Source organism: Tinamus guttatus, unplaced genomic scaffold (assembly GCF_059628265.1).
Source record: "Tinamus guttatus ecotype Peru unplaced genomic scaffold, ASM5962826v1 Tinamus_guttatus_pri_ptg000652l, whole genome shotgun sequence".
Taxonomy (NCBI): Eukaryota; Metazoa; Chordata; class Aves; order Tinamiformes; family Tinamidae; genus Tinamus; species Tinamus guttatus.
In genome coordinates, this window is record NW_028289186.1 from 1,125,807 (window position 1) to 1,152,636 (window position 26,830).

At 39.1% G+C, this 26,830-nt stretch overlaps 1 protein-coding gene across 15 annotated transcripts in view; it reads right to left on the bottom strand.

The window, feature by feature from the left end:
• Window positions 1–26,830, bottom strand: part of KIF1B (kinesin family member 1B) — an 83,129-nt gene that overhangs the window by 8,871 nt on the left and 47,428 nt on the right. For 11 of the 15 annotated variants that reach the window (XM_088536146.1, XM_088536157.1, XM_088536149.1 and 8 more), the window contains 17 exons: window positions 21,417–21,510; window positions 20,479–20,627; window positions 19,681–19,859; window positions 19,028–19,165; window positions 18,039–18,287; window positions 12,580–12,698; window positions 11,359–11,444; window positions 11,092–11,221; window positions 10,585–10,747; window positions 9,887–9,977; window positions 9,242–9,360; window positions 8,176–8,231; window positions 6,340–6,448; window positions 5,641–5,707; window positions 4,449–4,533; window positions 4,087–4,192; window positions 59–173 (listed from right to left, as the gene is read on the bottom strand). In XM_088536146.1, coding sequence (XP_088392272.1) covers window positions 59–173; window positions 4,087–4,192; window positions 4,449–4,533; window positions 5,641–5,707; window positions 6,340–6,448; window positions 8,176–8,231; window positions 9,242–9,360; window positions 9,887–9,977; window positions 10,585–10,747; window positions 11,092–11,221; window positions 11,359–11,444; window positions 12,580–12,698; window positions 18,039–18,287; window positions 19,028–19,165; window positions 19,681–19,859; window positions 20,479–20,627; window positions 21,417–21,510 — 2,055 coding nt within the window. The remainder of the gene's footprint in view (window positions 1–58; window positions 174–4,086; window positions 4,193–4,448; window positions 4,534–5,640; window positions 5,708–6,339; window positions 6,449–8,175; window positions 8,232–9,241; window positions 9,361–9,886; window positions 9,978–10,584; window positions 10,748–11,091; window positions 11,222–11,358; window positions 11,445–12,579; window positions 12,699–18,038; window positions 18,288–19,027; window positions 19,166–19,680; window positions 19,860–20,478; window positions 20,628–21,416; window positions 21,511–26,830) is intronic. The other 4 variants (XM_088536162.1, XM_088536158.1, XM_088536160.1 and 1 more) reach the window with 1 other exon arrangement.

A 26,830-nucleotide genomic window follows, 5' to 3' on the forward strand; every position in this document is an offset into this window, starting at 1 on the left:
CTGTTGTCTCAAATAGTTTCATCTGAGTCACAAGAACAAAAGATGGCACAGCACTCACCTCCAGGTAAGCAGAAAGGGTCATATATATCTTCTCTCCATACGGTGTCACTCGATTAAGGAGAAGAGAGTTATGCAAAGAGCTATCCCAAACTGCTTCAAATCGATAAAAAGTCCTGGAAAAAAAATAAAAAAGTAAAACAAGAGCTTAATAATAATTTCTCCTCCACATCCCTCTCATAAGCCAGGGCATAGCATCACTTCTTGACACCATCGAATGTGACTGTGATTTAGATAACAAATACTTGAAGCAAAGACTCATCTCTCTCCAAATTTTACACATGCATCCAAGATTATTTACTTCAACCTCAGCTAGTTTGGCATTAAAAATACTTGTTTTGGGAAAAACACATCTAAAAGAAAAGAGGGAATACAGAAGAGAACAAAAACTATCATAAAACCACAGTGAGGTCAGCGCTAAAAGACAGTGTTTCTAAGTAGCCAGAACTCTTCTCTATTGCTTAACTTGTAATTCAGCCGAGTTGAACCTCAAAGCGTACAGAAGATTCTCTTCTATAAGCAACTCTCATTCAACGCCACTTTCTAGGAACGACATACAGCTACAGACATCTCCAATAAAGATCTTAGACCAAAAATGAAACAGAAGATATCCCTCTTCACTACCATACAAAAAGAGTAGCTTCTGAAAGCAAATGAGAATAATTAACAGATTGGAATAAGTCTTATATTCAAGTAATCATGATTACTTTCTATTTTCCTACTTGCTTCAAATAAAAACTGCCAATCTAACACAAATTTTAAGATTCTTCAATTTGGTATGTGGAAAGAAATTTGAAGGGTCCCACAATTCTATCCCAAAAATGAAGAAATTAAGATTATCTATTGTTGTTCCATTCTCTCCTCCCTAACAAGGGCATTTTTTTTTCCACAGCTAGAGACTAATTTCATGTAGGTTTCTCTAGAAGAAAGTCCAACACTCTTATTCTGTACACTTTTCAATTTTCTGAATTGAAGAAATTCAGCCAAAGACAAAGGACAAAATAGAGTGGGAAAAAGAAAACAACAAAAAATGAGACATGAAAGAGCCTAACGACTGGCAGAGCAGAAGCAAGAGTTCTGATCTCAAATTAAGAATCTCCTCCTGAAATCAACTACCCAGTTCACAGCTAGGGAAAGCACTGAGAAGCCATAAACTGGGCTCTCCAGTAATATAATTGAAAAACATCCCTAAATACTGCTTCCATTGGAAGTAACATACATCTAAATTATTGCTAAGTGTCTTGTTTTTTAAAAAAAATCATACAGAGAAAAAAAAATCCTGAAGACTAAGCAAATAGGAAACTGAAAAGCACTATAATATAATAATCCTAATATGAACTAGATAATGCAAACAGTTTTTTTCTCTGACACTTCACAGATCTGTGTTGAGTTCCTATATTTTAATCTCTCATTGTATCTTTATTATGATGCAATTATAAAGCTTTAAGCAGGCTCAAGATCTACTGTTCGTGTCGAAGAAACAGAAGTACAGCCTGGTTCTCCTAAGAGAAGTGCTGAAAATGGCTCTTCTCATCATGGAGATAGGACTGGAACAACTGCTCAACAGTGCAGAATTAAATTGCATGTGAGGATTTTTGGACACACACCAAAACAAAGTTAAATATAGTTTCAAGACAGTGACTCTACTATACTTTGTCTAGGTGGATAGATAAATATACATTGGCTTCCTAAACATCCTGGAAGAGTTACAGAGGGAGACAAAACCCAGAAATGAACAAACTTCTTTCACAGAGCAAACAGAACAAGGAGGAAAATGGAGCACAGAACAAGCAAAGCATGGAAAACAGGAGGAACTGGTTAACAGCAAAAATGTTTTGTTAGAACTGACTTCTAAATGGATTTTAGTGTTAGCAAGAAGTGGTTAATCAGGAGCACTGGAAATTTAAGTCTCCTCTTTTTTCAAACAGGCAGGACACAAAACGGAGATGCAAGTTGTCCCACAGTGCAGCCAGCAGCAGGCAGCGTGCTTTGGCTGTGACCCACAGACACACCTGGAAGGTGTAGGAGGAATCCAGTCTGAGCAGCTAAATATCTCACTTCTCTCTCGACTGGTAGACTAGGAAGTCTAAGCAAATTCACTGTTGAATTTCAGTTACAAATCCAACCTCAAAGCGGAGGTTGAATGCCAGTCACGTGGTGGTCACAGCCTTTTGTTCAGTGTAATTCTGAGGTGGAATTTCAAGTAACCTAATCATTCATTCAGTCCTTGCCTTGGCACAGCAAACAGAAGCACTCTGGAGTTAGACAGTAAAAAATCCCAAGTTTGCTGCTCTGATAGAGAACAAAACAAGAAACCACGGAGTGCTACAAATCAGGACTATATTCTGATGACATTTTGGGATTAAAAAGAGACTGAATAAGGGAAGTTATACATCATATGTGAAGGAAAACATATCTTCACATGCTCCCCACTGAATTGTATTTGAATAAATTCCTGATACACAAGGGAGGAGGAGATGTACTACTTCTAAAGGAGCTAAGGGGTGTGCTAACAAAATTCAACAAAAGCTGAAAGGGAAATGGCAGCAATACAAATGGGACATAAAGCATTCTGTTTCTAAGAATCTTTATGTGCAAAGGAAGCAAATGCAAAATACCTAGGCATATCCTTATCAAGAAAGAGCCTGTAAAAACATAGAAAGAGCTTTAGTTAGTGCAGCCAAAAGCAGAACACAAAAGCAACAGCTGAGAGGAGTGGAACAAATAGACTAAAAACAAGAAAACAACCGGAAAACAAGTCTGGAGACAATGAGCAAACATAAGACACAGCCCTGACTGGGCTTCAATCCCACTTCACTGCCCTGCTCCGCACTCATCCCACAAATGACATCTTTGCATTCTGGCCAGAGTTGGTCAACAATTTCGTTTCACTATCTGCCATCCTCCATCCAAGCAGCCCTCCTGGTAGGAAACTACAGAATGGAAACTAACAGAAGCCCCAGTAACACCCAGTTATACCAATCCATCAATCCAAACACGCTAAAAGTAAAATACGCGCTTCTTGTCGAAAGGCAAAGATTAACAGCTAAAAACATTATCACTATCCTCATTTGCAGACACTAGGTGGCAGGAGGATATTCAGTTGGTAGCAACACTGTCCTGGACCCACCTTTATTACCACAATAGTATTTCAAAGTCTAAGATTCTAATGGAGAAGGAAGTTAGAAGCCATTTCAGCAGCTAGAAATTGCCAGGAGTCAACCACTGCAGAAGAGATGGTTTCACTTCTCCCCTCTAGACACTTTCAGGGTTAAATTTCAGAGATATTCCTGCTTTTTACCAGCTAAGTGAAGCCACAAAGCTTCAAGTGACTTGGCTTGTGCCAGAAGCTCTGCTGGCAATGCAGACTGCTGCTTCAGCACCCTTTGCTGCAGACACTGAAACAAAAATCCTTAGTGTCCGACTGACACCTTAACAGCAATGAACACTAATGAGGTGACATATGTAGCCACAGATCTCACAGTGTCTCCTTATCAGAACTGGAATAAATTTGTGGTACATCTATCTTAGTTCTCCTGCCTTTCCTTTACGCACTGGCAACGCTTAAAACTATGAAGCTTATCTTGATTATTTCTTAGATTATCATGTGGTTATTCCAGGAATAATAGAGGTATGCACACATCCATAAATATATCACCCAGAGATCAACCTTGTACTCTAACGCTGTATTCTAGTGACAAGTTTTGATGTTAATTTGAAAGTTCTCTGTTCAATTCTGAGACACCCTTAAGCAGTTCCTTCCCTTCCTCCTTTTATGGTGCTTACAAATGGAGAGCAAATCAAAGACATTATCAAAAATATCTTTCATGTAGAGCAGTGGACTTCAGCTTTAACAAGAAATTATGTTAACACTCTTTCCTATCTGCATACATTGTGCCCACAAGATTCTATAAATATAAAATTTATAATTAGTAGCATGCCCAGCTTCCTAAATATCCTGACCATATCTTGGGATACCAAAGGAAAATTAGGTTTCTAAAAGAAAGGATACTCATTTTATTCACTTACCTATTGGAACTGTGTGAGGACTTCAGGTATTTTGCAGAGATAATATTCAAAGACAAAATAGCATCCACAGCAGCTTCATCTACCTCTGCTTTGTTTCTTATACGTCCTGAAAAAGGTGGAGGGGAAAAACAATTAAATCTAGACTTGGAATGCAGAAGGAATTGTTTTCCAGATCTCATTTCAGACTATGTGGTCAGACACACAGTTAGAAATGGAAATGAGAAAACTTAAATTTTTCCTCTGGATTTCTTTCAAAGTCATCCGCCTCCCATATCCAATGCTCTTAGTGGTAACAGAATCATTTGCAAAGAAAAATCAACAAATCTTCCTTGCACTGTAACACACAAACAGAATATACTCACCAACAACCAACTCTCGCACATCTTTCCAGTGCAACTCACTGCCCTTCTCATGAATAATGGTGACTGTGATTCTGCGCTGGATTCCCTGGTACAGTTCAAAAAAGGGAAGTTTAGACCATGAAGTTTTTTCCCCAACAGTAACCTCATCCACTTCACACTTCTACTGTTGAACTGAAGTGCAGATCATCATTTAAATTAGCTCGTAACTGTCAACAACCTTCTGCACGTTACTGGACAGGGAAATTAACCTAGTATGAAAACAGTATGATCATACGTGTAACAGAACACTTTTTCCTCCTCACCCACAAATAAGGCAATTTCCAGAAGAGAGGGAATTTCCAAGGAAAAGGCTCTTGCTGTGTAACTATTTCAAAAGAAGATGAAATACTTTTGCTGGTGTTGGGGACTTGATAATGAAATTAGAGTGGCTTTCCATTTGAAGCAATTAATGAAAACAGTAACAAGCCAAGAACTCAGTGCCATCTCTTGGGATGGGGTTTCAGGAGGAAAAGGTAGAAATAAAGGGAGTATGATGATTCCTCATGAGCTGTGGGAACCTAAGAACTATTCCTGTTGAAAGGGAGGAAATGTAAGTCATAGGAGGAGTCTGAACAGGAACTTGCAAAATGGGAGTACAGAAAGAAGCCATAATATAAACCTGCAAACAATAGTTAGCTCAAAGCACCTTTGAAATCTAGCTAAAGGCCAACTGTCATGCAGGATTATTACATTAGCATTTGTGACTAATTACAAGCATTTAAAATGCACTGAGGCATGGTCATTGTGCTGATGCATCTTCTAGCCACACACACTGAGAATGAACCAAAGCAAGTTGAGTCCACATTATCCACCCATCCTCAGTACCGAATCACCCACAAGGGGCAAATCTGGTCCCAGGGGTTTCTGCTGTTTAAAAGCCTTTGAACTTCAATGTGTGTGTAAACACACAGCAAGAGTGGGATGCACAGATAAGCAAAGGGAACAGCAATACACTGGAGGCCAGGGATATTCCCCACTTTGCCCAAAGCTAATAGACTGTAAGTACACACTGAAAGATGACTGACCCTGTAATTATCATTAGAAAGGTGTGTGGGAAAAAAGACAGAAGTAAAAATCTAGTCATTAGAAGTCTGATACCTCCCCCTCACCCCCAGAGAGACGAAACTTGCTGTTCTACAGCCTTCGTTAGTACCTGGTGAAGCAGAAAAGTTCCCTGACAAGGCAGGCCTCCTGTGTGATCCACAATAGCAGGAATATACCTGGGAGACACACAGAAATCAGCAGTCAAGACAGGATGTAGTAACAGTATTTCTCGTTTTAGTGCTGCCTACATTTACCTCTCCATACAATAGCTGAGGAAATAAGGGTGTTTCTACGAACTCTCAATCTTCACTCCTTATTGGACAATGGTATGAGCTAAGTATAGAAACAGCATATATTTTATCATATACCTTAAAAACTCTGCAGAACTCACTTTTCAACAGAGCCCCTAGAGAATTATCACAGGAAAGCCTTCTGTGTAGCAGAGGTGAACACATAAGGCCTGATAGAGTGACTTCTGAAGCATAAATTTTGTAATTATCTCAAGAATTTAAACTTACTGTCTAAACACAGCATAAATTTTCCCACTCCCTGCTCAGTTAGTGTGCATGGGCTCTCAAAATGAAGAGATTACTTCAAGTGTGAAAGAACATTTTCTGTCTTTCTTCAGTCCTTTCCATAGCAGACAATAAATGCTAGCAGAATTTACAAACCTGTCAAAGACCATTGAGATATAAGACAGGCCACCACCAGATGATGACTGCTAAACATCAGCTTCATCTGAACGGATAAAAGATCTAATTGCACAAACCACTGTCCTTAAAATGTGAAAGATGAACACTAGACTTACTCCCCCGTTGGCTCCAATTCGCTGATCTCAAACCAGACGAGAAGGTCGTATTTGCTCACACTCTGTCCCAAGCTTGGTTTGCTCATAGTGTTTAACTTCGTAGCTGGCACTTAAAAAAAAAAAAAAAAAAAAGTTTTACAAAGACTGAATACAAGAAAAATTACTTTAGGGCTCACAGAAACCTAAGTCGTTTCCAAGACCCTATGTATGCTGTAACTGCTTATGCAGGTCACACTGTAAAGACAATTGGTCTCAAAACACCAAGACCACCGATTAGATCAGACTTGCTGATGAAATCTAGGAGTTTTACAGCAAACCATGAAGGTCAATTAACTTTACAAATAGAGATGTAAAGAAAGCAAAACATTCAGCACCTATATGCAAAGAGAAACAAAGGTTTTCCTGCCATCCCACTCACCAGTCAATTGTATAAAAATCAGACAATGCTGAAAAGAAATCATTAGGTAATACAGCAAAAAATATTTTATACCATTTGCAGAGGGTGAAATGGCTTCAGTGCCATCATTCATTTTTCTCCCTTGTTAACAAGAGTAATCACCCTCTCATATCCATCATACCACCACAGCAACACCCACAGATGAGCACACACTGTCCATGAGCTGGACAGCTGGACTCAGTGCTGTTGGCAGTAAGGGGAACATCAAACACACAAGTCACTCAAGCTTACTGCTAAGCAGAGAAACTGAAAAAAACTGTGGCTCTTTTACAGAATACACCTGTGATGAACAGCACTGTACATAACCAGTTAGATTTATATAGAACATGTCTGTACTTGTATGTCTGTATGTCTGTACCTGGCTGCTTTACACATGTAGCATCTCTGACCCCAAATATCTCCGAACTATTTACAGATGACAAGAAAGCAGAAGTCCAAGAAATTTTGATACTTAGCACTCTGAAATTTTAAGTCTCCCTATACAATTTTCTCTAGAACATCCCTATAAAACTTCTTCAGCTTTATCCTTCAGTGTTTGCAACTATGGCAGTTTCTAGTCTCAGGAACACTACAATATAATAATAAGGAAAAAAGAATTGAAGCACCCTTTGCAACTACTTCTGCATCTACTATAGATGAAATTTGGCTACTAACCATCTCGTTTAGGAGCCCTCTCACTCTGACAGCTGGGAACGGGCAGAAAGAGAAAAGGTGGTAGCTGGTCAGCCCCATCCTGGAAAGCAGCCACAGCAGAGGACGCAAGCACGTTGGCATGCTCAGATAGTGTGTTCAGCACATGCACGTTTACATAGCCAGACATGAGATACCTAATCAACTCAATTTTTCTCTCATGGTCTGCAAAGGGAATGGAACACAGGAATAGACAAAAAAGGATAGCAGAAACATGCAGGTGAGAGAAAGTAAGAGGAGGAGGAAATAAAATGTGAAATGGGAAAAAAATATAGAAAAGAGTTCAGCATGCATTATTAAAATTAAATAAAGAAAAACAACGATCATTTTAACAAGACTGCTTTAGTAAACAGGAACATTAGAAAGCAAAAAGATGGAATGGTTAATGAACATGACAATTTCTAGTCAAGTGCTCAATGAGCACTTAAGGAGTCATAGCCAGATCTCTTGGAATATGGCCAACACCTCAGGAACAATATTCTACCCTTTAATGCCACAAGAAGCACTAACCGCAAGAGGAGGCTGAACACAATATATGAAAAAGATTGGCAGCGAAGACATTTCCAACGGCATCTTTCAGTGATCACTCAATTTCATTTCTCAGTTTCCTGAAAAAATCTATAATCTTCCTTTTCAATGACAAACAGATGTATAAAGTATGATGCACAGAAGTAGAGAACATTTCTCACCTGGCTTTGAGAGTGGCATGGGGGGAGGAAAGAATCTTCGGGATGGTTGTGGAGGACTGTAGAGAAAAGAAAAACAATACATGTTAAACAAAAAATGTATACAAATGCACATATACACACATGCATACTCACACACACACATGTACAGATAGCCCGCCCCCCACAGAAGTAGGTGTTATTTCTTCTGAGAGAAGAGCCTCACAATTCCAGGAAGATAAGTAAATCTTACCTGTGAAAAAAAGCAGCCCAGAGAATGAAATGTATTCAACATCTCATGGAAGTTTAACCCAGGATTCAGAATACTTATCAGATTAACCTAAATCCTCTTTCTATTCTAATTTAATTAATCATTGCTGTCAATGAAAGAAAGGTTTATTTATAGCTTCCAATTGCTCTATCCCATTCTGCACTAAAAGCTTAATTGGGTAACAGACAGTTCCCAAAAATAATCTAAGGCAAAGGTTCCAGTTGACAAATCCTCTTAAAACCAGCACACACTTCCTCTTCACAGGTGCTACCTTCAGTAAGGGGGCTAACCAGACCCAGTAATCCAGAAAATAGACTCCTCCTTTAAGCCGTGAATAAGTGGACTAGGGGTCCTTTCCCTGCTCCCAAATGCTCAACCACACCAGTTGCGGTACTTTCATGAGATATTACACATTGAGAGCCTTTTGTTTTACCCTAATCTCTTTGCTTTGCTATCCTACCTTCACGCTAGCATCAGGCTGTATGCCTTGACAGAGCATTACTTCTTGTTGGGTAGCAGGACTTACCCAGAACACGCTGGGTTCACTGCTAAAGTCCTGTGTACAATATTCAACCACCACCATGTTGCATGCAGCTGTTTCAGCAAAGCAGCTTTTCATATTTAAAATGGTAAAACAAGCCCACTGTCCATTAACAAAACACGCTATGCTGGGGAAATAGTCCTTTACCAACAGGCTTACACCAGTTAGGAATTCTGCTGGTGAGAATGTGGCTATATAATTTCAAAAAAAGTACCGCCTAAACAGCAGAGCTGATCTGAGCCTAATCACAGCCTTTATGCCAGAACAGTGAACAATACCTGTTGAGATCCTGTCCTTGCAGGTGGAGAGGATGCTGCTGATAATGCCCAAAAACTTCAAACACAATAGGCTTCGTTTTGATGTACTCCACAAACGACTCTGTCACTTCCACAGCAATCTCAAAGGAAGGAAGTGAAATGAAACACATATAAAGGAAATTTTTAAAACCTGGGGTTCAAGGGTTTACATTTTCCACCACCTACTTTTTATTCTACCTTCCACTGAAGGCGAAAATGAAAGCCTCAAGACAGGCATTTGAACATACTTGTAACAAAAAGATTACACTACAGATAAGGGCAGATATTTTCAGTTCAATCAAAACCCTCAGCACTGCTATTTACATATAAATTTTATTTGCTAAATGCTAAGATGCTTTCATTGAGCATCCTGAGAAGTGGAATAGATAAAAGGAATCCAAAAGCAGGAAGTAGAGGTGAAACGGAAGAGTTAAATCTTCCACACAGACACATTATTTTGTTCTCTGCTGGGGATTACATCATCCACGTGATCATTCCTCCTATTGTCTATTCTTCACAATCCCTTCAGTCTTTCCTACAAACCTCTCAAGATGTTCATAGGAAGGATAAATACAATTTCCTAGTGATAAAGCAGCCACTTACTACACAGCTATAGGCTTTACTTACATTTTGAACATGGTAAAACCCAAGGGGAGTCCCCCGACCATTGTTTTTGAGGGGTTCAGTCGAGAAAGCTTCATCATGTCGATGTAAAAAGCTAAAAAAAAATAAATAAATAGATCAGCATGACCATTCAGTGGAGATTGCTGTGCACATGACAAAGAAGATACTTTTATTTATTTATTTTGGTGGCAACTTAAAACAGAGCTGAGTGATGGCTTAAAGCTAGAAATATTCTGATCTTTGAGAACAGAATTTCTGTACTTGTTTATACCTTCATTACTCTCAATTTTCATGCTATTTCTTAAGAACCTAAGCAGAACAATGCAATCACTTGAGAGCTACTGATTGACCCAACAGTCATATAGCTTTTATTCTAGCTGGGCATATGCATAATCTAATACCAAACTTTCAACATTAAAAGTTACATTACAAACAAAAATGTAAGATATCTCTATTTAGAGTCACTAAGAACCCACTCTGATTCTCAACTCCTTTCTCCAAAATCTTTATTCCTAAACACTACATTAACATAAAGCAGGTAATGTTCATAACATGAATTCCAATGACCAATAGTGTCTTACAGCAGAGGAAAAATCCCTATCATAATCATTTGAAAGCTCTCAGTCAGATGCTTTATTTCTCACTATTTGCTCTCCTGTTAAGCCACTCGCTGCCTAATGAAAACTGGGAGGAATTCTTACTTGAACTGGCAGAAAATATCTGCATATTCAGGAAGGATGCCGCTGGCTTGTAGCACTGTCACACGGAAGGTAAACACGCTACCCAGTTTCAAATGATCACCAATTTCCTCAGTGAATCCTTCCATAGTCATCTTTCCATCCAGCAAAGTGGAAGATTTCAGGTCTTAAAAGAGACACAAACAGCCATATGAAATCACGGTGCTTTTCTAATATTCCTCATGCAACAGATTAGCCCTATCATACCAATTATTCTAGTACCACTAGTATCATGTTCTTTATGTTCTGTACTACTTTTTGATGATCAAAAACTCCAAGTGTCTGAGTACTGTTTTTCTTTACATGAAGAACTACACAGAAACTCCCAACATTTACCATATCCAAACCAGAGGTAACACCTCTCACTCCATATAATACTCTTGAAGGATGCTCCAAATCCCTTTCTAAAATTGACAAAGTTTCCCAAATTTCCTTTAAATTTTCCCAAACCACCATATCTTTCTTTCTTACCTATGTCACTTATTCTGTTGATCTCTTCTGGAGGAGTGATGACCTCCGAATTCTGACCCTGCCCTTCCACAATTCTTAATTCTTCCAATGACAGTCCAGACCGAGTCATTGCAACCGAAGAAAAATCACTCTGAAAAAACAAGCAATGTTTCAGAGTCCTGCAGTTTCTAGTTTTCCTCTCTTCATTCTATCCCATGCTTCTTATTCTTTATATAGAAACAAACTACTCCTCTCAGAGACACCTAAGCCAATTTTAATGTTTCTTACTTTGTTAAAATATTCATTGTCAAATGAAATTTTAGCCGTGCCGGACTGCCGAATGCCAGATCCATAATCTGGGGCTTCTTCATCACCTAAAAACAAAACAAAAGTTTACAAGGAGGGGAGGAAAACTCAGAGTTACATAAATGGAAATTTTTACTAGAAAGGAGCTCACTCCCTAAAATCAAGGAGGTCTGAATCCCATATTTCAATAGCAGATTAGCTGCAAAAATCCTAGCAGAAAACTACCCACCATAAACCTTTTGGGGGAAGATAAGTTACGACGTTTCCCGGTGAATACACTTCAGCGAATTCTAAGCACAAAGAAGCTTCAGTGCTCGTTTTGATTATTTACTTGTTTCTAAATGTTACATCTGATGTGACTTAATACACCATAATATAGTGACCCACGTGGAAATGTTATAACTAAGCAGCCAAAGGACCACAGCTCCCTTAGGACAGGCTGTAAGTTCTCCCATCTGCATGATCTGTCCATTCACCCTCTCCCTCTTTGCAGAGGGTACCAATAAGGCAGCCTGGTTAACTGCCAGCTGTTCTCCCAGTAAATGCATGCTTGCCAGAGAAATCCCAGGATGCAGAATGCCCTTTGAAACTTCACAAAGGGACCAAATAAAATTATGGCTCTTTTTCAAGAGATGCCCTCAGACGAGTGTCTAACAGCCACAGCTTTTTCTTTCACATCATCCATTTATGTGGATTTCAACACCAAGCAGAGCAAACCAGACTAGAAACAAAACTTATATATGTATTGAAAATAGATTTTGTTTCATTTGCTGAATTAGTCACTGCCAGAGCGATTCTTAAGAGCCCTCAGAGCCTAGGATTTCATTCTACATTCTTATGGAGAGTGAAACTTCCAGGGTTACCCTACCTAAACAGTGAAGAAATGCTGGCAGTTAGTCACTGTTAGAAAGAGTAGACAAATTATGGGAAGTACGTGTACTGTCACCAGGATGGATGAGACCACCAAGAAGAACTCTCAGTCACCTCACCCGAAAGTGGAAAATGTTAGCAGCTGACCACCTTCTTTATAGCAATGAAAAAGACCTTCAAAAGCAAATTAATAAGGAAAAGCACATGTGATGGGACTTTGCAACATTAAATTTATTCATATTTGAGGGAAGGGATTTGGGGAAGTTCTGTAGCTATTTCAGATAACCGTTGTATACTAAAGAGCTGCAATATAAAGGTCACTGGTTATCTCACCTGCAATAGCTTGCACTGCTACCCGCAGAAATCCTCGTACTTCTCCTTTCTCACTAACAACAGCTACTCTGTGAATAAGAGGCACTGGGTACAGTAGATTGCTCAGGTATACAAATGCTCTGGTAATAGGAAGGAAAGAAAACAGAAACAGAATTAGGCCATCATCTGCAAAACCCGACTGCAGTATTTTGTTGGCTAATGGGACACGCAAGTCTTCAGGCTATTCATCTGTGAGCCCTGCTCTTTGCTTTGGCCCACACGGGGTCTTCAGCAGTGTCAAGGCTGACTAAGGAACACACAGAACACTCTGAACCAGGGTACGCTGGAGACACAGAGTCTATATTAGTGAGTTATAAAGCATATGAAGAAGACATTTAAGATGATGGCTTTATAAAGGAAAATTTTAGATACACTACAGTTGTAAATAGTTGTTAACAAGATGGTAGAAGTATATTAAGGAGCTATTTAGTGTATTATTTAACTCTTCCATCCTATCAGCAAATCTTGAAGTGACAAGTTACAAGGGAATTTTCTGTGTTCACACAGCCTCAAGTATTTTACTGAACATATTAAAAAAACACTCTTCAAAACAGAGATTTTTGACTGAATATTTTCTCTCCTCCATATACACTTAATAACACTGTACACAGAGTAAGCAAAAATCCGCAGTGAACCATAAGTCATTCTTTAGATTTCTTGGAAGATTCACTTCCAGACCATACGGATAAAATTACAATAGTCTGTATTGCTAAATATTTTTTATAAGTATTACATTTATTTATTAAAAAAGCAGTGTTATTCTAGCACAATCATTGAGAGATTATCATTTAAAATAGTAAAAGCAGTATTTGAGGCGAGTGCCAGAAGATCCTGCCATATACTCTTGAAATTATGTATAGTTATGAGTGTGGGCTATCTTGCTACAGAAAGTTAACAAATTTTATTGCATATGTATATTTTAGTTTTAAATTAAGTGTAATGTTATGAAGTTACTTTAAATTTCTGCAATGAGTTGTACAAGTTCTTAAAATACAACCCTTCAATGTGATTAGTTTGAACAGAGCTTTAAATGCACAGAAAGCTAACAAGTCAGGTCTGGCATAGTTCCTGACAAGGGGAAAAATGGAGAGCTTGATTTAAATGAGTTGTTTGAGAATTCAGAAGAATGCTGAGAACTTTAACCAACAGTTTTACCAGTCATTAAATTAAGAGCAATTATCCATTTGGGTATGCTATTTTTATGAATTTATGCAAGCCAAATTCTACAGAAATACTGGTCATTTGTTTATCTGGCTTTGCTCCTCACTTTTTATTGGTCTTTGTTATTAAAGTACATTTAACTCCTCAAATTTATAATTTCTATTATTAAATATTGAAAGGGTCTTGCATGACAAGACAGGGTGGAATGAGATAGAAGTTCTTCGCTGCCTCTATCTGGTGCCGTACAGCTTGTACACAGAACACAACAAGATTGATCTGGACTCAATTCCTTGCAAAAAACAGCCAAGAACCAAAGTTAGAAAAGTAAGTTCCTCCTTGGGTTCACATGCCTGTTCCCACATGAATGAATTATCTTGAAATGACAAGGTAGTCAAACAAGTGTCAACTGAACCAGAGATGAAAATAGCTCTACTAAAAAATAAAGTGGTGAAAAAATGAAATAGAGAAGGGAACAATTAATAAAACTATTAAAAAGACAAAATATAATATGAACAAAACCATACAACAGTAACAACAACAAAAGCAAAAAAGAAAATAACAGCAACTTAACACTGATGTAAGATTAGGATCTACGTCCTTTTCAGTCTGCTCCAAAGTGAGGCAAACACTGGTAAATCAGAGTAAGGGAGAAGACATTAATCTTAAAGTAACAAAATAGGGAAGGTGGTTTTGTTGGTTTTGATTTTCAGCTTTGATATTTCAGGTGCTGTTCATCTAAGAACCCCACCATACTAAAAATCAACCACCTATCCAACACCACCACCAGTAACAAACTGGAACCATTCACTCGGACTGAGCCGCCAAGAGAGTTCAGGAAGACATACAAGTATACACTTATCAGGAAAAAAGCATGCAGTTCAAAGACCATAATTTAAGTCAGGGAAAACAGACACTTTTCCCAACAGAAAGGGATCTAAATATCCTCGAATCAGTATATAAACAATAGAAGACAATTTCACTAGCTATACAGGCAGTCATTACAGAAGTCTTCCTCCTCTGAAGTCAAACTACTGAAAAGTAAAAACATTAGCTATGAGGAAAATGAAAATATATTTACATGTGCATGGCTAAAGCTCTGAAGTTGCTATCCAACATCTAACAGTATTCAGCTTTATTAGCAACTGCAATTTGGTCATCTCAATAAAACGGCAATACCAAAGAAAATGTATTTCATATCTTCCTTCAGGTCATTCCACCCAGTTACCCAGCTCACTGTAGTCATTTTAACTCAGAGAAAGAAAAGCACATTTCACAACAAGTCTCAAGCTCCCCGTTTGATGGAAAAAAAGTGTTGGATAGCTTCTTAGAATGGAGAGCAATAGCACAGTGGCTGTACAAAGAAAAGAGCTGTTTTATGCAGCAACACTGGCTGCCAGAGCTGTTCCACCTGCTTCATCAGAAGACAGGACCAAGTCAGGAGTGGATGAGAGACTTAGGTTCTCATCCTCCTCGTCCTCTTCCCCGCATCTGGGGAGACTGTTCCACTCCCCAGACACTTCATGTAAGTGTTGCCCTGCACCTTAGCCCAGCAGACTGAAAGAGGGAGAGCTGTATTAGCAGAAAGATTGGTGAGGTAAAATGGCATACTCACAACAGAACTAGAAATAAAGCTTAACAAATAAATTTATCCAAACAAAAACAACAGAACTCAGAATGATGACAAATATGTTTTTAAAGGAACACATTAACTCAAGATTGAAAGAAAAACTCAAAACCCTCTCCCACCTCCCTTAAAAAATAGCAAATGCTTGCTATGTCACACCACTGATCAGAACCAGACTTAAAGACACCCCAGCATGCCAGAAGAGATGGCTAAAGGGACCAGCTCTTTTCTTTCATTCCTTAACTATAGTTCAAATAAAAGGCAGCCAAAGTGTAGGAAAATAATACTATGACGCCCAAGGAATTGGATAGCTATGTGATCAATCTCTCCTCCTCCTCTCACTTCATGACCTGACTCATCATTGCTGATGACAGAAAAAAAAAAATTATAGTCTTTCTGTTCCACACATACTGCAGCATATAAAACAGCACACAATTAATTAAAAATATTAAGGAGTTTTGGTTTTATTATTGATTGAACACTACCTTCTGCTCATTATCTGTCTGTATGGACACATCCTCTGATAACTTTAAGTCAAATTGTCCAAAAGTAGAATACTTATGCTGGGAGATACTGAGCAATGAAAATTGTTTGTACTTAATGGTGATAAGTAAGAGCAATATGCTGCCAAAATCAGCAGAAAAGAAAAACAGATTGAACTTCACCTACAAATTAGATGAAGCGATTCAGTTGCCATTCATGGAAAACACAAACTGTACACCCAGAGCATCTCCAGCAGGCCAAGGGAGGGGATCCTGCCCCTCTACTCAGCCCTGGTGAGGCCACATCTGGAGTATTGTGTCCAGTTCTGGGCTCCACAGGACAAGAGGGATGTGGAGCTGCTGGAGAGAGTCCAGCGCAGGGCTACAAGGATGATCAGGGGCCTGGAACATCTGCCCTATGAGGAGAGGCTGAGGGAGCTGGGCCTGTTCAGCCTGGAGAAGAGAAGGCTGAGAGGGGACCTGAGCAGTGTCTACAAGTACCTCAAGGGAGGTAGGGAGGAGGATGGGGCTGGCCTCTTTTCCCTGGTGGCCACTGACAGAACTAGAGCAAGCAGCCAAAAACTGAAGCATCAAAAGTTCCACAGGAACTTAAGGAAAAATTACTTAACAGTGAGGGTGCCAGAGCCCTGGAACAGGCTGCCCAGAGAGCTTGTGGAGTCTCCTTCTCTGGAGATCTTCAAACCCGCTTGGACGCAGCCCTGTGCCACGTGCTCTAGGTGACCCTGCATGTGCAGGGGTTGGACTAGATGACCTTGAGAGGTCCCTTCCAACCTTAACCATTCTGTGATTCTATGATACTACAACCCAAGTGGAGTTCCTCAGTACATGCAGGCTAGCGTTACTGATGCAACCCTGTAAGCCCACATATAGAAACAGAGCTCAGTATTCTTCCTAATATATCAATACAGGAAGCAAGTTATGTAATTGCTGGGAAGCAGAACCATTTTCTTTAAACAAAAGCATTTGCCTCAGCCAGGTACTTCCTGAAGAATATGAGTAATAATACTGAAATGAGGATGGATAGTTCTTTTTTTTTTTTTTTTTTTTTTTTTTTCCAAGTACTGAAGGCCCTACTCAAAGCAAGTTCAATCCCTTCCCTTGGTATTTGTTTCTCCCTTCTACGAGGCATGAAGTCTCACCTTCCTCTTTCACATCACATTTCTGGTGATAAATCTCGTTAGTTTAGCAAGCAGATTGAAAAGCATATTTGGAGACAGGAAGCAGAACAAGGGGGAACTATACATTATTTCAGTTTCTTATCATTGGTTTCCTGTTACTAACTGTTTGAGTATGACTGCAGCAACAGTGGAAAGTACCACATTCTTTTAAAGCTGTCCTTAACATCTACACCACTGACTGTGGTCAGAGAGTGTCCCGTAGGTATATCTAGATTGGCAAAATAAGTAATACTCTTGGGTATGTAAGGCAAACTTCTTTCAAAAATCTGACCAGTATAGTATTTGAGGTAAGCACTAGCAAACACCAACATCCAAAAAATTTTAATAATGATCATGTTTCACTACATAATAAATGCTACTGAGAGTCATACACAATCTGAGGAGCCAACTCATCTCGAAGAACATTCTTCATCATCAAGAAAGGACTACTCTTCTTCTCCTCTCTATTTTCTCATCAGAGATAGGATGGAGGTGAGTCTTCCAAAAGTTCAGCATTTATTGGAATAGTCTTGAAGAATTTATGCTGTGTTCTGAAGCTCTGTTTCACAGAAGGAAATTATGTACTGCGACGCTACTTAGGGATCTTGCAATGACCAAGTAGTGCACTCATAAATAATGCTTAATTTCTACTATACACAAGCAAAAAGACCTTCATTCTACATGACAACTATCTCATGGATGTATAACTGATATATGTTCATTCATACTGTCCAATCTAAAGATTAACTTCTCAATTATTACTTAGACCATCAAACTCACTTAATTTAGAACTTGAAATGTAACACTGAACTATACTCGATCTTCGGCAATTCCAGTTTACAAACATGACTATTATTGATTGGCTTGGTAGATATTCTGTTCAAAACAAGGCAAAATCATGGTAGCCTATAGCAAGAGGGGAGCCTATAGCAAGAGCTGGTCCCTTTTGGCCATTCTCACAATAACCTCACCAACCTTCCCACTAAAATGAACCAAGGGGACCGGTCGTAAAACGGGTCGTGCCCATCATTGAAGAGGTCCGATCCCTCCTCAGTTCCAGCGTCGGAGCCAGTGTCATCCACAAAGGCCTCATCATCAAAGTCCTCCATCTCGTCCTGCTGCTCATCAGCCAGTTCAGTGATGTCGGAGTCGGCCGTAGAGAAAGTGGGGGAGGGTGTGCGATCAGCAAGACGCTCATTGACGCAGCCATGGAAAATGGGGGAGCTAGATATCAGTTAACGGAATACGGATTAACACGGGGAGGGGAAAGAAGAACGCGGCATTCAACAGGCAGCTGCTGCCATCAGCACAAAGCCCATGTGAACAACAAGCTTCTGGATTGGAATGAAACGTAAGGAAAGGGATTGCTAAGGAAGTCAGGTAAGTGGGATCCTTGAACTGAATAGAAAACAAGTGAAAAATGAATACGAACATGGCTGATCGTTACAGATACTGACAGAACATCCACTGAACAGAACTATAATAGTTATTTCCAACATGCAGCTTTTTTTGTAAATGAAAAAATATAAAGATGCAGTTGACATGAGAAAATTATTAAATAATCCCAGCAGGCATTCAGTGTTTCCAAAGAATATGACCAAAGTATCTGAATCACGTACGCAAATAAGGCCCTGGGCCAATTTTTCCCTTAGAGTTTCCAGTATTCTTTATAGTCTCACAGCTCTCCTCAAGGGACTTTAGACAGAATTTAGCTAGGCTTTTTTTTTTAATTAAATAAACATAGAATTTACTAAGAGTCCGGTGGAATCAATTCTACACTAATTCTGACAAGCTTCTGAAGAGCAGTTTATCCTCTTTATTACAGTTTAAGTCTACCAAAAATCCCTGAAAGACAACACACGCAACTCTGCCTAGCAGCTCTACACTTTATAATCGTATTCAAAGCAGAAGCCGGTCCAAGAAGTGACACGAGTTATCACCGAGTTGAGATCATCACTGCATACCTTCCGACAAGCTTGAACCAATGGAATCTATCGTAAAAGGGGTCGCTGCCAGTCATTGTGCTCTCACTCTCATCCTGCACACTTGATGTCATTTCCCCAGCTCTGTCGTACATCTCGCGCATCAGCTCCAACCTCTGTCTGCACAGAAGAAAGCAGGATGGACAAAAATTAACACATAATGAAAAAAACCTGAAAACACAAAGGAAGATACAGAGAATAGAAGAGCATGAACACTCTACTGTGCTAATTCTCTGACATACTAGCAATTTTGGCTAAAAATTTTGCAGGCTAAATCCACAATGCACTGAGGCAAAGTCACTGAGGAAGCGTGCATAAATCCCAGATTAAGTTCAAGCTTCTAAAAAAATTCCTCTTTCACATCTCACTGTGGCACAGTTTTTGCTTCCTTCCTAAAGGACTCCACCCCTACGGTTAACAGGTAATGCTGATGAGTAATACTAGGGAATTTACTAATGCACTTGTTTAAAGAATCCAGAAAACTGCTATTAAAACATACTGCAATATCTGAACACTTATTATTAGGAAAGACAGTAATAAAAAAAAAAAAAAAAAAAAAAGTAAAACAAGAAAAGAGAAAAGCAATGAAGCTCCTTGGATATGAGGAAGTTTTTTCTACAATAACATTTACATACTTGAGCTTTTCTAAGGACCAATAATGCGTTGCTCCATTCTTCAGATCCTGGACTTCCACAGCTACCACTGTCCGGGGGAAAGGCCTATTATCCCGGGTCTTTTCCATCTCGATGGGCAACAGTTCCGGAGGCAGCGGTGAGTAGAGGGTGTCTGTCAGCAGGACAAACTGAAATTGTACCTGAATGAAGAAAAAGAAAACTTAGTTCACAGAAGTCAGAGAGCAGCATTGCAAACACAGGATAGAGACATAACAAAGGCAAAGTACAAAACTAGTCAGACTTTAATTCCTGAAGACAGATTCAGTTTTGTTAAGTCATGTCTTTTAGTCTACCACAAAAAATATATTTTGCAGCTGAATAAATAAGTTTTGTCTATATCTTCAAAGAGACCACGGAAACTGCAATACTACAGTGTGTGTGTGTGCGCTAAGAAAAGTACACACTGCAACAGACTGTGAAGAAGCTGTAAAGAAGCACCTACTTCTCTTGGAAAGATGAATAACTACACTAAGTTAAAGGTGAAAAGGAATAGCTGGGCCACTGTAATAGCTGGAGAGATGTGCATGTATATGTGCTTGAAAGAAGCACGAAAGAAGCTAAGAACAAAAGAATATATTAAATTGCACTGGATGCTCATTCAATCAGGAGAGCCTAGGTTAGAGAGATTGATCACTTTCTGAATTCTTTAAAACTCAAACACGCAACAAAAGACTACAAAACCCTCAGTATTCGAAGGAGGATTACGAAGACAATATTAATGACTCACAATATTCAAAAAGACACTCTGCACAGCTTTACCTTTTTCTTTAACTCCACACTGATTGCATTGGCTTCTTTCAGATACACTGCATTTCCCCAGAGCTGGTCTCTCAGTGAAGTGAATTGGTGAAATTTCCATTTCCTGAAAGCCCACTGAGCGAGTTCATATTCATGCCGTGTCCAGGGCACTGGAAAGAGCAAAGAAACAGAGTAATCGAAACCATGGCTTCTTCTCAAAGTCACCACACGACGACTGTGTTGCCAAATTCTAAACAATTCTTCTGTAAATGGAAAACAAAGCAGAAGCCTGCATTTTTACTATTCCATCAGAAAAATGAGATCAAATATTCATCACTGGCATTAAAAACAATGAGCAAACAAGTTAAAAGCACAGGTAAAACAAATACTACTTTTTTTTTTTTTTTAATTCATTAGCAATTACTTAAACCAAAAGCTGAAATGCTAGAAAGAAAGCAAGTGTTACAGGAATAATAAAGCTCTCTATCTACTGTCCAGAAATGGAATTATAACTTCACAACACACACTAAGAACTCCTATCAGGGAGGAAAAAGAAATTGAAAACAAGGAAACAAAGACATTAGTAGTAGTAGTAGTAGTAGTTTAGTAGTAGTAGTTTATGTTAGTAGTAGTTTTTTAGTCGTAATTTTGTTTAAAATACAAACTCCTTTATAACCAAGAATATGCAGATTCCTTGCAATTCAAGACCATGAAATCAAAGCTTAGGTTAAGACTAATCTGTGTATCGACTGAATTTTGGGACACGTCTACTGCTTATGTGGGATCTATTCTCTGAAAAGATATTTCACATATCTATGCTATTGAAACAACAGGATTAGAGGTTATGAAGAGCATCACGAATTTTCAAAGCAAGCTTTCCATCCATTGCAAGAGCCATTACATAACAACTATTCCTTTAGGCTTGGCTATATCCAAAATACTTCTAGTTTCAAACTCACCTTCTTCCTCTTCCTCCTCCTCTTCTGTTGTTTCAGCTGCCAAGGATCGGGTCTCTACCTGCTTCTGTAGGGCCTGGAGTTTACTCTCATAGTCCTGTGGGGAGAGAGGAGATAAGGTGTAGGAGAAGGACAGAGCAAAGCAAAGGGTACAGTTAAGAGAGAGAACCACTCAGACAGCATGACAGACACAGCAGATGTATAAAGACGTTTCCACCAACTCTCAGAGGTTAAATTCAAACAACTGTTGCAGTAGAAGTTCTCCTTTTGGAAAAATAAATAGGACAACGATGTCCCTAGGGGAAGCCAAAGATTTTATTTTATATCATCCATGCCCACAATACCTGGAAGAATCTTGGGAACCTGCAGCCTGCCTTTTTTCTTTTTTCTTTTTTTTTCTTTGGGGAGGGGAAAAGAGACATAGGAACATAGGAGTAAATTTAAAAAGGGATAGATTAATGACTTTCATTTTCTCAAGTAACAGGATCACAAATGCTACTAGTTATAAAATTCATTTCAGGCTTTAGAAGAGAGGCCTTTAGTTTTCAATTAGGTTCTCTTCTTTGGGTGTAAGTACCATTTTCTTCCATTAATATTTAACATACCAAAAAATGAGAAAGATAGCACTTCCAAGATAAAAAGTTCAAGCTTTTTATGGTAGAAACATAAGTTTGTTCTAAACATGCTCCATGCCTTAGTATATTGAAGAACTTCAGGAAGTCCAAGCAGGCCTTTTTCTTTTTTGGAGAGCACCTTATATAGGGACCTGGGGAGCCGGGGCATATTTACAAAATACATTAATAACTTGCAGTCAAAACTTGAACTTATCTTGCAGAAAAAGATGAGATCCCATTTTTTCAGGAGCCAATACTTGACAATATCCATTAGGGAAAGTGTTCAGATATACCCATAAATCGGAAATGGAGAAGCTCAGATCTTAGCATTGAGGGAAAAAAGTCATTTCTGCAGAGTTTATCAGTGTGAACAGTTCCTGGGAGGAAAGAGTCAATCTGCCCTGTGAAGCACGTGAAGAATCCTGCACAGAAGCAGTGCCATAACTCTTGGATGGGACTCTCTAATATAATTTTCTCCTTTTCAGCATAACTACTTCACAAATAAATGCTCCTGCAGCCTAATAACTCTTTACTATTTGCTGGTAAATCAAATGCTTCCCACCACTCTGTGTTTCCTTGCAGCTATATTTAGACCACAGTCACAGTGCTCCAGATCCCAGGACTGACCATATTTTACATTTAAAGAAAATTCCTTACCAGGTATGTGGCAAATTCAATTGGCTTATCTGGATTATTATACAGGAATATAAAGGCAGATACGCACCAACAATTTACTAAAAGTGTTAGAGCTCTTTAAGAGAATTCCTCAAGTCACTCATGTTGCATTCTAACCTCTTCCACAGTCCCCAGATCCTCAAATTCTTCTGCAGTTCGTTTCTGGCAGACAACCTTAGGTCTAACATTCAGAGGAAAACTTCACAGTTCTCCCATGCTCTTCAAGCATTCCACCTACGCTCTCCCGTTCCCTTGCTTTCCTACAAGTACAACCCTTGATAGAGTTACAGCGCGATCAGATCAAATTCTAACACAGCTTCTGGCAGAAAGATCTTGGGACAGTATTTGGAAAGGGGAAACTCTGAAGTATGTTCCTTTAATATATTAAAATAACATTTCCTGGAGGTGGCATTAAAATTCAGAAGCTGTGCTCTTAGAACGACAACATGCTGAAAACACAGAATTTCCTGTAAGTTAAGATCCTCACAGGACCCCTGATAGTCCAAAGTACTGAAGATATACGGCTTTTGTATAAGCACAACTTTTTTTTTTTTTTTTCATTTTTAATTTCCTTTTGAAATTTGATTTGGCTATAATGCTCCTTCTTGAGCTGTTTCCACTCCGTTTCCTCCGAGATGGCTGCATACTAACAGTCTAACATAATGGCACAATCTCTTTTTCCGCCCACCCCACGCATGGCGATTATTCTATTACATTTGAAACCCAGACAAGACAGTTTAGATCTGCAGAGACAGAAGCAAGCTTGTCCTACGTTCAGGGAAGAATTTGTTTTTCTGCAGTCTGAAACAGACAATCTGAGGCTGTATTTTCAGAGACTGGATTCCAGGGACAAAGAATGTGTTGGAGAAAAGCTCCAAGGAGGAAGCATTTAAGGGAAGTTTTAATTTGGATCTTTGATCAGATTTGTTTGGAGAAACTGAAAGGCTTCGGTAAGGAAGGGTCAAAAAAATTAGGAACGTTCCACCTTAAAATTTTAGTTGCTAACGTGAAATAACAAAGCAACAACAACAACAAACACAGACCTGTTGTATTCATTTAAAGACAAAGACTCTGTTCTTGTGGTCTTCTTCCTGTATTTTAACAGTTGTAAGCCAAATAAAGATATCTACACATCTGAATACCTAGATATAAAGATACTGAATATAAGTAGACTTTTTTTTTCTCCTGTTACCACCATACTACCAAGCCAGCCACTATTTTTAAAACCAAATAGAGAATTCAAGTTTATTTTCCCCATAGTCAAAAAAAATAGATAGGTACCCTTTAGACAAGCAGGTAAAGCAGGACTCTAGGATATTCTCCCGGCACTTGATACTACAGTAAAATTAAAAAATAATTGCTACTGTTGCTCAGAGGATGAATTTCTGGTTAGTTCATATCGAAGGGGCACTGGCTGCACTGTAGTTAAGAAGGGGCCATTCGCTCTCCTGAGAGACCAGGCAGTGCCCAGAGCAACATTTCCACATCTGGATAGTGATTATGCTGATCATACACATATGCTTATTACTAACATGATGAAAAAAGGTGCCTCAACTGCTAGAAAGAACTGCACCCGGAGCCATCTGCCAGGCCGCAGCCTCCCTGGGAGCCGGCACGCGCTGCTGGACACTGCGGACGAATCGGGATCACTGGCTGCACGAACATGGAAGGAGGGAATGCAGTGGTTATTTTGCCTGGGGCATGGAAATAACTAGGGATATGCTGCTAATCATGGACTTTTGGAAAGCAAGCAAACCAACATGTACATTCAGACTAGATCAACATCTTTTTAAAAATCAGAACACTGTACCATAACGGCTTAAATTATTTGGATCTCTGTGATGTCTAAGTACGTAATTGTAGAGTATGTGTGGCTGATTCCCACATAGCCCCTTCATCTATGAATAACTTTTTTTTGCTTCTAGGGTCATGGTGTTGATAACCTGTGTAGGCTGCTTTTCACATAATTTTACAGCACAACAATCAGGGCAGACATACAATCAGCTTGAGGAACAATTAAAGAAAGAAATATTAAAGTTAACTCAGCTAGAATATAACCAAACCCACGAGAAAAAAAAAAAAAAAAAAAAGGACAATCAAATTTCATTTCCATTTCACTAAGACAAGGCTGACACTTACAAGAGTATTTCATAGTTTATTGAAAGAGCACTTGTTACAATACAAACCAGTTCTGCATTTCACAAGGCAGATGCTTGCTCTTTAGACAATCCAAAACTTGTGGGTTTTTTTTTTTTTTTAAACAACAGATCTGAAAAAACCCTTTTAATTAAAAGGCAGCTCACTGCCTTCTTTACAGTACAAATGGGCACACAGCACAGATTTCTCATTTGGCAGCTCTTGAAGTGGTTCAAAAGGGAAGTATCCAAGTCAAATTAACATACAAAACTTAGGACAAACAGTGAGGGAGATACTGAAACTCTGCTGAACACATTCATACAAACAGCGTCCTCCGATTTGACAGATTCCTAAATCCAGACTGCTTGAAAAAGGATGCTGAAGTGAACCAGAGGAGCTTTAGTGGCATGCGTGTCTCCCCCACCCCAAATCCACATGTCCCTAGTGAGTCTTAAAGGGCATTTAACAAACCATCACTAAAGCACAGGTGGATACAAGCCAGCTGCCAAAGCACACAGCACAGCAGCACTTAGCAATGGCAATTAAGTTTACTGAAACAGCACTCCCATCATGGATGCTGTGTTTCCATTAGCCTGAAAGCCTTTTCACACAGCCTTCTATGGAAGCAGCTATATTAGTGTTCTTTAGCCCCATTAATACAGAATTTAAAATGAGAGGTGTGCATATTTCTGAATACTTAAAGGAGATCCACAAGTTCTCACCCTGTTTCTCTTTCAGATGAGGAACTGATTTGTAATAAATGATCAATTCTTAAAGTGGGCAATTGAATTGAGCTCCCCCTGCCCCTAAGTTTCATTTCTACGACATTCTCTTAATAGCCAGGAAGGCTCTGCCTCTGCGCAGGCTGGACTCCGTGTGGACGTTGACTCTTTCCTATTCTTTTTTGTCAAGTCATACAACAGCAGCAGCAGCAAAAAACAATCAGGGCTAGAGCTGCACTACAATAGTGTGACAACAGAAATGTGCAGTAGCTTATTGTTCATAATCATCACCCAGATATTTACAGATGTTTCTTACAACTTTAAGCTAAAAGTAGTTGACAAGAATTTCTGCAGTATAGTATTTAAACATTAAGTAGCAGTTTTCTGTATCAGGGCACTTAGTTGTATGGACTTCAAAATTACTACATGCTCACACGTGCCCATATTGCACAGGTAATCACAATGTTGCCCAGGGGCACACAAGAAAATTGGTTTGGTCTTCTCTCACCATCCACCCCTATGCAGAATGAGTGTCTGGCTCAAGTATTCCTACAGAGCCAAGAGGACCTTCCAGAGGGCATTTTCAAAGGTCCAAGCTTTTTTAAGGGTATGAAAGTCAACTCGTTTCCCTTGGCACGCACAACAGCAAAGTGCTATACACTACTAAAACTGAGTTCTAAAATAAAGGTAACATTACAACACTATTTGCAGCCCAAAGTTCATTTTCCAATGCTGACTCAATCTCAAACAATGTACTGCCTGTCTATAGAGGTTTTTTCCTTGAAGGATCGAGGAATTTGAGGTGACGTCCTATTTCCTTTATTCAAGTAAACCAAAGCATGAGACAAAAAACAAACGGCAAAGCCATATTTGGACAAATTAAACCTGCCATCAAAACGGCCCAAGTGGTAGGACCAAATGATTCTTTCTTTCAAGAAAGTCAGAGGATTTACTTTGGATCTCCTGTATCAGAAGGCCGGTATCCTATCAGGAACACACATGCAGAGACTGCAGTGTTGACACTTGATTAAGGAAATGCAAAAATGGTACCTGGCTGCCACTTGCCTATAAGGTGCAGCCAGCACCTATAACATGCACAGTTGGGAAAGGAAGAAAAAAAATAGGAGAGGAAACAAAAATAAGATGGCAAGTAAGCTTAAGGCACTTTCTACTCATCTAAAGCTATGCTGAAACATGCAGAAGTAACAATTGCCAGTAGGGCTTGTATTTCATCAAAAATAAGCAACCTCAAGTAAATTCAAGATATCTG